General features: G+C 32.4%; 2 protein-coding genes across 2 annotated transcripts; one reads left to right on the top strand and one right to left on the bottom strand.

The window, feature by feature from the left end:
- Positions 1–310: 310 nt before the first annotated feature.
- LOC115441527 (chorion peroxidase) lies at positions 311–10057 on the top strand. Its single transcript, XM_030166347.2, has 11 exons — positions 311–587; positions 3863–3991; positions 4291–4630; positions 4898–5117; positions 5326–5503; positions 5809–5936; positions 6072–6254; positions 6354–6681; positions 6804–6935; positions 7003–8679; positions 8874–10057. The coding sequence occupies exons 2-11, from the start codon at positions 3939–3941 to the stop codon at positions 9028–9030; spliced, it is 3396 nt and encodes a 1131-aa protein (XP_030022207.2). The 5' UTR covers positions 311–587; positions 3863–3938; the 3' UTR covers positions 9031–10057.
- On the bottom strand, positions 9418–11382 carry LOC115441528 (inositol monophosphatase 1). The gene has a single exon (XM_030166348.2). It carries the CDS (start codon positions 11289–11291, stop codon positions 10362–10364), a length of 930 nt encoding a protein of 309 aa, XP_030022208.2. The 5' UTR covers positions 11292–11382; the 3' UTR covers positions 9418–10361.
- Between the last annotated feature and the right edge of the window lie 3099 nt (positions 11383–14481).

The raw sequence follows: 14481 nt of genomic DNA, 5'->3' as shown, positions 1-14481 counted from the left end.
ATTGACAAAAGATGCTAGGCGATATTGTATATGAAGTCACTGGGATGTACTTCACTTTATGTTCCTTAGGTGTATCCCTTTTAGAATCATCGCATTCAAATAAAATAGGATAATGGCATGCATGATTAGGTCCGTCTTAAGTGTAGCAGACTCTACTACTCAAAGGAATATTTTTCTAATATTAAATTACTCGTTTCCAATACATATCATCAAAGACAGTTTCGCGTTCAGAAGCTTCGATGTTTGTCAACACATGCCATTTATGTTTTAATTACGAAACGATGCCGTCAAGTGGTGGTAGTATTTCAGCGCGCGCTTCTCTCCCACCGCAACAGTTCCGCGCGGACGCAATGGCGTTCCGACGCGCACTGCCACCAGTCAAATTCAAAGACGCGAACTAGTCATTCCACATTCAAAATATTTATTTTTCTTTTTTAAGACTGACACGAACACTGATATTTAACACTTTAACACTATAATGACAGACGTGTGACTATTATGACGGGTGACAAGTGAGTGACAAAATGACTGTGACTATGACTTAAGGATTGACTTGACTTTGACTGTTCGAGAGCCGGGACATGCAGGTTGGTAGTACTATTATACTATTCTATTTATTCAAAAATAAGATTGATAGTCAAATAACATGCAATTTTGTAGTCACGGGTTGCATCCTATATCGTTTAAATACACGTACTTGCCTAATTCTATCTATAACTGTATACCCCACTTAGAATATATATTGCATATATCACTTACGTATATTTGATGATAAAAAAAATATTTTTTTCTTGTTCAAAAAAAATATAAATTAATAATTACTCTACCTATTATATTATTTATTTTTATAAAAAAAATACAAAGTTAATACCTAATGTGCCATATCGAAGTGAATGGCTGAATAATATTTATATGAATGTAATTCTATTTAAATTGCATTAAGTAAATGATTACGAGAAAATGAAATGCATAAATGAAAGCGCAATTTCTCTTTTGAAAAAGATAGAGCACTCGCGTACTGCATCGGCAACAGATAGAATAATAATAGTACGCATAAATGCTAATATTACTCAATACGACACGAGTGTCTTAATATTTACGTATTTTATCTTCATTTGTCACCTCTAACATAGGCTACGCTAAGCTGTAAGCACTATCAAAATAGCATTAGCTAGTGGACTAGAAACGAATTTTTAATGATGTACATTGTAATCAATAGGAATAATACGTATATATTAATAACTAAGTATATATAATAATAATTCAATCAACAAACTCAACCATTAATTCATTTACATTAAGCCTGGTTAATTGTGTTACTTGAATGTTAAGCTACTTTATGCGTTTCGAATCCTTGTCACCGGTATGTATTTTATTAAGGATTTTCAGTCACACTCACCGAGCTACAGAATGTTTATTATCGTTGAAAACTCTTAACTTTACCATGAATAATGGAGTGGAACTTAAAACTGTTTACAAAACATCTCAATACAACTATTAACAAAATGTAAGACGAAGAAAAATTTTAGTATTTTTAAAGACAGTCCCTATTTTTTTTTCAAATCTAAGAAAGAATTTACTATAAAATAATAATAAATATAGTTGTTTTCTGATTGTGTAACTAACTTATACGGATTATTTTATATGTCTTATTTAAAGTATATTTTTATTATATTTTGTTGAAATATGAGATAGAAACGTTTGCATTATTAAGAAGCTACAGCCTCGTAACTCAGAAGTGATAATTTAAATTATCAGGATTAATTATACCATTGAACATAGGTTGTAACATAGATTAAATGTACTGTGTAGGTAGGTAGATAGGTATAGGTACGTAAATTGTAATTAAAATAAAACTGATTCTCCGCAAAGTCTTTGCGGATGACCAACACCTCAGTCCGCCACGTAACCACGAAGGCTGCGAAGTCTTTGAAACGTCGGGAGAAAATTATAATATAAAAAACGCGTTAAAATCCGAAAAATTCTTTTAAAGTTAAAGTTAAAGTTAGACATAGAAAATGTCTAACTTTCGCGTAAAGATAAGAAATCATTAGGTAAATTGTAACTTTCAAATTAGTCTCGGAATCCGAATAATCGCGTAATAATCATTAGTACTCAATACAACATGTACCTATTTGCTATTTATTGCGCATTAATGGCACTACGAAACAAATTATTTCAAACATTTCTGATAAACTTTTTATCATGTAAAATATAAGGTGATTTGTAAAAAATGCCAATCAACTTTGGAACTAATATAGAAAATTATTTTTTTACCTATAATTTATGTTTAACTGAATCCGTTAAATAATAGGTTCCAAGACTAAAGTTAAGAATCTTATTATGGATCTCTGATAATGTCGAAGGGGTGAGTTTGTTTTGCTTGCTCTATTTTCATAAATTATAATATCAGATAAAATTAAGATATTGTAGGATATTTTTTCTTATGTTATGCTCAGTCCTTCGAGTTAGTTTTGAATCTTGGGGCAAATATTTAATATTTCTATACACACCACGATATCTAAATATAAGTAAATCTCTCTTAATAGAAATATTTAATATGAATGTTGAGTGCATCCGATATTTATTTCTGTAACTTATCAGCTTAAATATATAAAGGCATAATACACCGCCAAATACTACCTACTTATTACCTATTATATTTTTCAATTGTTTTGATATTATCAATAGTAAGTTAAAACATGATTTTGTAAACTAAACTACATATTAACTTTTAACCGCAATTTCTATATAATATACATATTATGTACATAATATATTGGAAACCAATACATTATTTATGTAGGTATTCTCTTTTACTTTCACCAAACAAAGTTGTTTAAACAAAAATTATAAAACTCGTCGGGCTGGGCGATATGTCTTCATTCCAGTCTCGTATATTTATGTAACAGACACCACTTTCCCTTGAACTTTTATGTTTAAATATTTAAATGGATTCGTAAACCTTGAATATTTATTATATTTGCAGCAATAGTTTTAATATCATATATTACGCCGTGTGTTTTTTAAAATCTATAAAATTAATCATAATTTAAAGGCTTCAATTAACACAATTATTTATTTCATCCAATTTAGACCAGCCATTAATCATGCAAATACTCAAACAAGGCAATTTGCGAACTATAGCAATTATAAATAAATAATAATGTACGATGTACGTTCTAATCTAAGTCATTAAAATCCTTGACCCGATAATTTAAAATTTGATGCTACAAATTACTTAAAAATAGAATATTTTGAAAGGCTATATAAGTCCAATACAGAATTATGAACAGACTAATCAACAAGCATATTGAAATTGTTTGATTGTCAAAGTATAATCTTTATTTTCGATTACTTTTAATTAAATAATAAGGTAGAGTGATCGAAGAAACCTCGGTTTCTAACAAGGCCCATCATCCATAATTTTTTGTGTTGTAGTACTGAACGTATTGCGATTATTTGTTTATACTTTTATTATAATTATTTTTCTAGTTAGTGATAAGTTGTATTTTAATCAAATGTTTTCCTTTACATTTTACATGAAACGATTTAATGAAGATTTTAAAATTAAATGGTCCTTCAAAGGTTCCTTCACCTCACTGTATATATAACATTATCTATTTAAAATATATAAATAGATCAAGAGTCAAGAGAGAAGAAGAAGTTAGAAGTCAAGAGTATTAGACTATTGAATATACTGATATGAGTATATGAGTATTCCTATCGCGGCTTATTATTGTAATAATTATTAAAGTACATAGGAGCGCAAAAAGCACCATACTTTCTTTCTGAATAAATATTTGGTTTTAAACAGTCGCTTTTAACTTTAAGGAAAGTAACCGTTTTTACTTTTTTGCAGCGAAAATGGCGGCGTGGAAAGTCGAACAGAGGAGGCACAGTTTCCAGCGGCCAGTGCTCTAAGGCAGTCGCCTCTGATGCAGCACTGCCCCCTGCGCGGTGCTCCTAAATGTCCACCAGCGTCCAAAAGGTAAACATAGTATTAGTATAATATAATAGTGTTTTATAGTCATTACAATAATAAGTTTTTTTTGACTTCATTTTACGTGTTACATGCCTAAATATAATTAAATTTCTTAGACTATTTTCTCTATGAACTTTTTTCTCTACAATATGATCAGAACTAGTCAACTCTAAGACTAATTTAATTGGTAGAGACATGGAAAAAGCAATAGGTATTCCTAGCCGCTACTATCTACTGCTATACTATCGGATGACTTCATTATAATTTACTTTTATATAAAACAAAAACGACCTTATTATCTTCAGATACCGCACCCACGACGGCACTTGCAACAACCTTCACCGTCCACGATGGGGCTCAACTATGACCCCTGTTCAACGATTTATCCCTCCCTCATACTCAGACGACCTACAGGCTCCACGGCGATCAGTCACAGGCATGAGGCTCCCTTCAGCGCGGGAGATCAGCTCGCTAATCCACCAGAGCGAGAATGTTGAGAATCTAGGGATAACCCACTTGTTGATGCAGTGGGGCCAGTTCTTGGACCACGATGTTACATCATCTTCACAATCAAGGGGGTTCAATGGATCGGTGCCGCGATGTTGCAAAGATGGCGGACGTGATTTTATCCCAAGAGAATTTATGGTTAGTGTTTTCTTACTAGAACACTTGTTAACACAATTGTTCCGGCAATTCAATTCGTATCATTGATGCTTATAGCAATTAACTATAACATCGTTACGAAAAAGTAATAATAAATATTTAAAAATACCTACAATTATTGTAGTTACTAAATAAAAAGTTATTCTATAAAATTTAATTTCATTTCTATCGTTATCAAGATCAAGATAAAACTGTCATTAAATATTTTATTGACTGAAAGACATAATCAATTCTTTATTCCTTCCACAGCATCCAGAATGCTTTCCCATCCCAGTACCACCATCAGACCCGTTCTACGGACCTCGTGGTATCAGATGCCTGGACTTTATAAGATCTTCCCCGGCGCCTCGCGACGACTGCGCGCTCGGCTGGCGAGAGCAACTGAACCAAGTCTCTGCGTATATCGACGGTTCACCTTTGTATGGAAGTTCCGCGAGGCAATCCGACAATCTAAGACTTTTTAGAAATGGTTAGTAATTTCTGATTTCTGTCTTCCACCATATTGATTTCTGTTTATTTTTAAAGTTACTACGTCAAACGATCCCACTTTACATGACGACAATTTACATAGTCCAAAAGGAATAAAATCTTTAATTTTTAACTATCTCAGTAGTAACACCTACATAATATATTCCTTATAACATTTTCTATTATTCATTTGATGATTTGCTATGAAGGAATGCTCCAATACGGCCGGGTCCAGCAACGTCGTCCACTACTCCCGCCTGAGCGTAAAGACGAGCTGTGTCGCGGAGGGGCGGTCTCCACTGACTGCTTCAAGTCTGGAGACGCGAGGGTTAACGAACATCCTGGACTTGTTGCCGCACATATAGTTTGGTTACGACAACACAACAGGTGAATTTACAGTTATTATATTTAGGATCATTTAAAATAAAAAAGTAAGATTAAAGTATCTTATCAATGGTCTCTTTACAAGCTTACAGTAGATATTAATGTTTGAAGTATTTTTGTTTGTTTATCTCGACTTCTGACTAATGTTTGAAGCGCTTTTAAACCGATTTTGTCGTAACTTTTCTTGGAAGGTAGAGTCTTTTAAGAAACTAAATAAGGTACCTTAATTTATTTCTCCAAAAATAATTTTATTGCGGCCCGAATAGTGAGAAAAGAGTGTGATATCATTTGCAACGTATTATCAACAGAATGGCTCAAGAACTGGCTCATTTAAACCCACACTGGAGCGATGAAAAGATTTATCAAGAAACGCGAAAGATCGTCGGAGCTATGCTACAGCACATCACCTATAGAGAATTTTTACCAATCGTTTTAGGTAAGCCGTTACTTATGAAAAATATTTTTTCATGATTCTTCATAAAAAAACCTAAAATAAAAATCTCAACACAGCCTAGAATAAGCTAAATTTAATTATATTTTATAATAAATAACACTATCCCCTTTTTATCAGGTTCCGAAGTCATTCGTCTCTTCGACCTAGATCTTCTATCCAAAGGATACTTTAAAGAATACAATCCAAAAATCAACCCCAGTCCGGCTAGCTCATTTGGCTCTGCAGCTTTTCGATTCGGCCACAGCTTAGTTCAATCATCGATGGTTCGATTCGATAGCTTCCACAGGCCAATGACCAACAGTAAGTAATTTATAACACTACAACTTTTATATTTACTGATAAAAAAAATAACGGCTTTTTGGTAACTGACGTCCTTCTACTTTACTTTCTTAATTACAGATGTCTCCCTTCACGATGAGCTTACAAATCCATCAAATATCTGGAGCATAGGAGCAGTAGACAGACTTCTGTTAGGCATGGTGAACCAACCGATCCAACACCGCGATGAATTCATCACAGACGAACTCACGAACCACTTATTTCAAACTCCACAAATAGATTTTGGGATGGATTTGGCTGCAATTAACATTCAGAGAGGCAGAGATCATGGCGTACCGTCGTACACTACTTGGAGAGAGCCATGTGGATTGTCGGTTATTGAAGATTTTGAAGACCTTTTCAGAGTAATGCCTGAGCGAGCAGCTAAGAAATTGCAACTCATATATAGGTGATTGTACATAACTTAGCTCACTAAGCAATAGTAAAAATGAATTGCAATAGTAATAAATCTATCAAAATATCATTATAAAGAAACATAAACTAAAAGCAATGATGTAATTTATTTTACAGACATGTCGATGACATTGATTTATTCACGGGAGGGATGGCAGAAAGACCAGTAGTCGGTGGATTAGTGGGGCCAACATTTGCGTGCATCATAGCACAACAATTTTCCAATTTACGTAAAGGCGATCGGTTTTGGTTAGTATCATATGAAGAATATTGGACATAAAATTATAAAATAATAATTTAAATGCGTTTGTTTTAGGTATGAAAATGGCGGATTTGACTCGTCGTTCACTCCTGCACAATTACAGCAAATTCGAAGGATATCTTTCGCTCAAGTTCTTTGCCGCACTTTAGACACAATTGACACCATTCAACCTTTTGTTTTCTTGTCACCCGCAAATCCCGACAACAACAGAATATCTTGTCTGAACGGTTTACTTAACAATTTTGACCTATCTCCCTGGATAGAAATTGACTCTGACTCTAATAATATTAGAACTGCTGACGATGAGGATTCACCTACTACAAGCACTGAAAAACCAAAACGTACTAAACCAACCACGACGACAAAAAGACCGAACACCACCAAAAAACCTCACAAGGGTATTAATAAAGATGCTCAAATTATACGGGCACCTAGTAAAATTAACACGACTAAGACTTCTGACAAGACTTCAAAACAAAATACAACAAATGACGCTGACGATGACTTGACTAATGACAACACGACTTTATCTGAAAAACACGTGACAAATACTAACAAGACTGTACTAATTGATGATAAACTGGACTTTAAAAACAAAAGCCGACGTTACGATGACCCTGACATTATCAACCCGCGACAAAATAGACCGAATAAATATGACGACTATGAATATGACGACGATGACACACAAAGCGTTCAATCCGTAGTAATAAACAATGTACACCATAAAAGACCCTACAACAGACCAGTTATTACAGTTACTGAAAATACTAACAAATACACTTACTTGATCAATTATGTCCCAAGACCGACAGAATCATGGAGACAAACAACAAGAAAAACCCACGACAGAGATGTAGTTAAAGTGACTTATCAGACTTATGACGACACATATAGAAGACCTAACAAACCTTACTATTATAAAAAACGCGACAATAATGACAATGAGAATGACTACCAAAGTAGACCTACTACTGTCAAAGATATCCTCTATTATTCTGCGCGGTCTAATGACGCAACTGACAAAACTACAACAAATTCTAAAACTATTGACAAGTCTGACATTGCTTTTAGTTCTACAACAGACAGTAATTTGTACAAATTAGTGACATTTGGATACGTAGGAAGTTATAAAGGACAAAAAAATGACAAAACCAATGATAAAAAGACTACGAAAGAAGACACCCAACCTAAGATCACCGACTTAAATATTGACTCAACTGACCTTACACTAGACAAAACTGACATAAATAAAAAACGACATGAATCATTAAACAAAGACTTTACAACTGACGGTATCAAAACAGACAAATATGAAGACGGTAATAATATTAAACTATCGACTTTCTATCTATACGAAACGGCTACTAAACCGTACCCTTTACACAGACCAACAAGACGTAACGATGATGAAATTATACCTAATTACTCAAAAAACAACGTAAAATATTATTATGTTCGAAATGTTTTACATAAATATTCTGACAATAAAACTGTAGAAACCGCAAAATCCGACACTAACATGAAAACGGACATTAAAGTACCTGTACACAAACCAAAAGTTCCTAACATAAATATAGAAGAAAGGTCCTCAGTAAACAAATTAGCGGCTTTAGATGATGTTGAATCCAAATCGAAAAATACTAATAGGCAGCGCATCAAAACGAAAAAACCTGTTAGTTCAGCAAAAACACCTTCTGTGGCATTTCAAGTTATACCCAGCGAAAATAGGTAAGAAATTTTTCTTTTAATACGTAGTAAGGTCAGGGGGCCTTATTCTATCTTTGGGGGAATATCTGTCTCATTGCAACTACGGGCTTTCTAATCGATAGACAGCTTTGATGGCCGTATACGTAAATAGGGATTTTTTTGACTCTATATTATATTTGTCTTTTCCATCTTATCATATACACATCTTTTTTCAGTCCAACCCTTTGGGCGGTGTATGAAGAAAATGCAGATCTACCAGAGATATTACCACACAAGATGCCCATGGTTAAAACCGATCCACACGCATTAGAAGAAATACCTCGACCAATAAATTTGAATGGTTTTAGAAGACGCCGACCAGGGAAATCTTAAATTGTAAATCTTTCAAAATTGGATTCAAACTAACCTACATTTACAAACTAACAGTATTTTGTATATGCTCCATTTTGTGAATTGTTGGAAGCAAAAATCTCATTACAATGACAATATATTGATAACTGACAATTTTATTTTTTACTGATTTATAATGTTATATACATCAATTGATATTGATCATCATATTGATCATCATATTGATCTATCAATATGATGATCAATATCAATTGACGTATATAACATGTCTACATGGTATATAACTATGTCTACATAGTACAACAATAACATGCCACTAACCATGACATGACAGTTATTAGTAATATTAACCATTTGAAAAAAAATACATAATTTTCTGAGCTTATCAGTTGCAAATAAAAAATTATGTCATAATTTAAATAATCTTTAATAACATAAATGATCTCTGACACAACAATTTGCATAGTTAAAGTAATGTACCAAATTACATATGTGACTGATTTATAACAAATCTCCACAAAATTACATTTTAGTGGGTTAAAGACAATAACACTTAATAAGTATAATAATTAGTAAAGACAAATTACAAGTTTTATTTTTCTGACATAATGACTTGATTTTTGATAGACATAACTTATGACTGTTTTTTTAAGTATAATTAATTTAATATTTTAAATTACACATAATTTATTTATGTATGGTTACATAAGAAGTATTTACTAAAAGCTTAAATTTAGTTAACAATATCACTATAATAAATGTTGGATCATATTATTATGTATTAATTTATGATTTAATCAATATTAATATTATATCCCTCATAATGAAACAAACCACCGAAAATTAAAATATTGCACATTTCCTGTCAAAATTATAGTTTTAAGTACATAATAAAATAATAAATATGAGTACTTACATAAAAATCAAGATTTATTTTTAAAACCCAATAGGTATTTACAATATATATTGATTATAAGTATTGTTTATACTTTGTACTAGTTTTCTGTAATAATGTTTCAGATGATAATAAATATCTTTAAATTTTAAACAAGGACTTTTACTAAAATTTCATGCTATTTATTTTGAATATAAGGTACATATTTTTTATAGACTAACTCTTGCCACTTTAAAATATTAGAGATTGTCAGTGATAATGTAGATTTTTAATATAAAAAGTTTTCAGATTCATTTGTACCTATGGCAATAATTTATAACTATTCCACTGGCACATTAACTCAACACATTTTACAATAAATAATTACACAATAAAAATAAAATTTGCTAAAATATATAATGCAATGATATTTGACATTCACAAAACAAAAATATACTTAAATAAATTCAGCTAAGTTTTAATCCCTCTCAGGATAATACTGTGCTATAGTATTTGCAATCTCCTGTGCCAGTTCAGGTGTAGATGCGCAGAGAACTCTTCGTGCCAGTATGTCAAAGGGTCCACCAGCAGGATCAATAACAACTCCACCAGCTTCTCTAACAAGAATATCCCCAGCAGCAGTATCCCATGCATGGATTCCAAATTCAAAATTAGCATCTGCTCCTCCCTGTGCTACCATTGCCATATTCAATGCAGCAGAGCCCAATGATCTGACACCATGACCTTTGCTTATGATTCTTTTAAAATTCTCAAACACTACATGACTCTTCTCTTCATCACGGCTGGTGCCTGCTTCAAATGTTACTAAAGCATTATGGAGCTCTTTAACCTGAGACACACTGATTTGTCTGCCGTTTAAGAATGCCCCTTGACCTTTCTTTGCTGTAAACAATTGCTGTAGGATAGGATTATAGATGATTCCAAGAACGGACTCTTTGTTAATAGTAAGGCCAACAGAAATACAACTATGAGGAAAGCCATGAACAAAATTCATTGTGCCGTCAACTGGGTCTATAATCCATGTCGGGTCATCTGTTAGTTCGCACTTAGCGCCACTTGCTACGGATTCTTCTCCAATAAATTTGTGAGTTGGGAAATTCTTAGAGAGGCCTCCAATCAGTGTTTCTTCAACCTTCTTGTCTATTTCCGTCACAAAATCGATGTCACAAGACTTAACTTCAAAAACTTTGCAGCCATTTATATGCTCTATTATAAGGTTTCCACAGGTTTTAACTAATGAGACCGCAACCTCGAAGTATTCGTCAAGTTTATCGCTCATTGTAAATGAATAATAACGGAATAACGCAAGTGACGTCTTACTAGAGCAAATAATACTTTTTTGTCTAAATGATAGAATACGATAATACCGATGGCCGATATAAAACATACACCCTTTTCGCAGAAAAATGTCACCAAATCAGAAAATTACCAATAATGCAATTACTCAACTTGACATATGAATTTGACATTGACACTGACGAGTGGCGTCATTTTTTTTTAATTTGATTTAAGGCGAAGGCTCGAGTGACGTCATATCAATGTTTAATTTTTTAAGGGTCTTGGCTAGAGCTAAGAACCAATTGTTTGGAAAAGTGTTCCTCTAAAAGCGTCAAATTATAGTGACGCCACGATAGCATGTGGGTAAATTTTAAAAACGGTGCCAAAAGCTATTAGGGTAGGACATTGAAGGATACAAGAAAAATACTTCCGCTTTATTATAGTTGACATTAATATATTGCAATTACATCAACTGTACACCAGTCACCTATATTCAATTACATTCGCGTAAATATAAGAAATCATTATAGGTACTATATTAAATTTTTCAACTCAGCACACTTCTCTCCGTTTACAACTGCTAATTTCATGCCATACCCTCTCGGCACGCACGCGCTATTTATATTTCAAAATGTAAAAGTGTCAAAAACAAAAATACCGTTTCTAAATTTTTCGACTCCGAGTTTGATTATGTATTTGTTAAATTTTGTTGATACTTAATTTCGAAGAAAAAAATTAAAAACCGAAAAATGCTTGATGACGTCATATATACGGTTGAATGAAGTTGTTCCTTGGTCCACCCAATGACTAAATATAAAGAGGACAGGCCTCAAAAGTTAGCTATATGAATAAGTTATATTTATGTTAGGGAAATCGACGCAGAATTGACAATATATATGTCTATCTCTTTTACTCAAAGCTTATTTGGAACGCAACAAAAAAAGACAAAAATAAATAAATTGCTTTCTTCGAATATGGCACTATTTCGTTTACTTCAACACACTGGGACCGCCTTGCGGCAGAAACGCCATTTATTGCAGCCCAGTCAGCAAGTACATGTAGTGTCAGACGATGTAAACAAATCTTCATAAATATTGAATTTAAAGTAATATAATCATATTCTCAATTGTTCAGTGTGTTTATTAGTGTATTTGTTAAGTTTCGAAAATGACTCAGTGTTGTGTGAAAGGATGCAAATCGAATTCACGCAAGAAAGACCCCGAAATATCTTTTCATAGGTTAGTAACTGTTTTTTACCGAAAATTAGCAAATATCTTTGTATATTTACTTTTTGGATTTGTTTTATCAATTAAAAATAATATGTGGATCTGGTTTGTTAAGCTTTGGACCCTTTTAGGCGTGATTTATACACATTAAAATCATTATGTTTGTTTACACACGAGCTTAGGGATGGGTGGGTGGATTTGTTTAGAAATTATTGATATCGATATTTTAACAGACGCCCGTTTATCAGTTACGGTTTTTGTCTTTGAAAGAATGTTAGAGCACACATCAATATTGTATTATCCATTTAAAAACCAAGGCAAAATGAATTGAGAATATTGAGCGACGTGATTGGAATCCTACACCAAATACATATTTCTTTACATTTTGAGAAGATATGCATAAACCACACGTTTAATTAACGCGAGTAAAGATAACTGTTTTCCGACAATATTCCCGATAAGTAAAATAGTAATGATTATTATACTTCACCTAATAGTAATATTACTTTAATATATTGCTATGAATAAAATTAGAATTGTTACATAAAAGAATAGATAAACATAAAAGAAACAACATAAAGTTGGAAATGTAAGATATATTTTACAATTGGCGGTCTTATGTTTCGAGCAACCTTTGCATGCACGGAAATAGATACATAATCATATTGTTGTTATTGCAAATAATTATTATAATTGATTATCTTAACCACCATCTTTACGCTCATTGATTTTAGTTTGCTGAAACATGGTTATGTTTCTCGATCAAAGAGCATAATAATAAAATAAAATAAAACCAACCAAATAATTGCTGACTACGCTATCTTATTCCATTTATCATGTATTAAGTAAATATGTTAATCTGTAACTTAAATTTTTAGCAAGGAATAATGCAACATACAAATATAGATCAAACACAACTGGATGTTTGTCACAACGGGTACTGCTTTCTTTAACAATTGTTACTTATAAATCAGTTTCAGTTTGTTTGTTTATATTATGGTTTGTTATATTTATATTATGGTAGAACCTAACCCTTTTCGTATTTGATCTTTTTGGGCTTGTTTGTCTCTCTTTTAATTCTTCGATGTCGATACAAAATTTTCGGTACTAGCATATCACTATTGTAAGGGGCGGAGTCGGCGCCATTTTATGCATTAAATGTGCCGCATGTCACGTGACCATATTACCCATCCTCTATACTCTTTAATCATTGATTACAATAGGTCCGTCATAGCTGTCACTTTCAAAGAGAGAAACAAAAAAAAACTGTCACTTCACTTCTTTTTTACTGCAAAGCAAAGGTCATTACGTCTTGAGCTGTATATATGACGTCATTTGGTGCTTACGTCGTTTTAGAATAAAACAAAATTCAAAGTGAACATCATGAATGAAAATATCTGAGTTTTGAAAAAGAAAAAATATGGGTCTCATAATTTTAGGTCTACTTTCATAAAATATAAATATTTGAGTATATAGAAAAAATTTAATGTTGTCAATTGTGGTAGATTTTTGAATTGTAATTTACTGCTTACGTCTGAACAATTTTTCAACTTGTCCCCAAGTCCCCAATATAATGCTCTTTGCCTCTACCCTTTATAGATTTTTTTGTATTCTTTATTTTATAATCATTAGTAGGAACCGCACCTTGTCAAAAAAAATAATTTAGAAATATACCCTATGATAGCTTTCAAAGTAACATTTTTGAGGTTGGGTCATGTTAAAAATTGATGATTAATATCGATTATTATTACAATTATTATCGATGAATTATTCGCGTAGGCACAATCAGCCACAAAAGTAATTGAACAAATTCTACATCTCGAATTGCCGTTGAACATTTATTCTCTATCAATAATCGTGTTTTATTCACTAAAATAAACTTCGAAGGGTTTATTTTGTATAGATAAAGAAAAAATTATATTTCGATTGAAGTCAATGTGCACAAGTCAGTGGCGAAGCGTCCATACAAGCCGATTCCTACCGCGTTATCTTTTGTAAATTAATTAAAAACAATAAAAGAAAAACATAACAATATAACTAGAATAAAAATAGTATATTAAACAAGTCATCTTA

The sequence above is a fragment of the Manduca sexta genome, chromosome 12 (assembly GCF_014839805.1).
Source record: "Manduca sexta isolate Smith_Timp_Sample1 chromosome 12, JHU_Msex_v1.0, whole genome shotgun sequence".
Lineage (NCBI taxonomy): Eukaryota > Metazoa > Arthropoda > Insecta > Lepidoptera > Sphingidae > Manduca > Manduca sexta.
The sequence above is the reverse complement of the archived record's forward strand: the minus strand, read 5'-3'. Positions and strand labels throughout refer to the sequence as shown.

Excerpts from the sequence above, each read along its gene's own strand:
- LOC115441527 (XM_030166347.2), top strand. The coding sequence starts at position 3,939 with ATGCAGCACTGCCCCCTGCGCGGTGCTCCTAAATGTCCACCAGCGTCC. Across the intron at positions 5,118-5,325 it reads TCTAAGACTTTTTAGAAATG|GAATGCTCCAATACGGCCGG; the intron begins GTTAGTAATTTC and ends TTTGCTATGAAG. Across the intron at positions 8,680-8,873 it reads GTTATACCCAGCGAAAATAG|TCCAACCCTTTGGGCGGTGT; the intron begins GTAAGAAATTTT and ends ATCTTTTTTCAG.
- LOC115441528 (XM_030166348.2), bottom strand. The coding sequence starts at position 11,291 with ATGTTTTATATCGGCCATCGGTATTATCGTATTCTATCATTTAGACAA.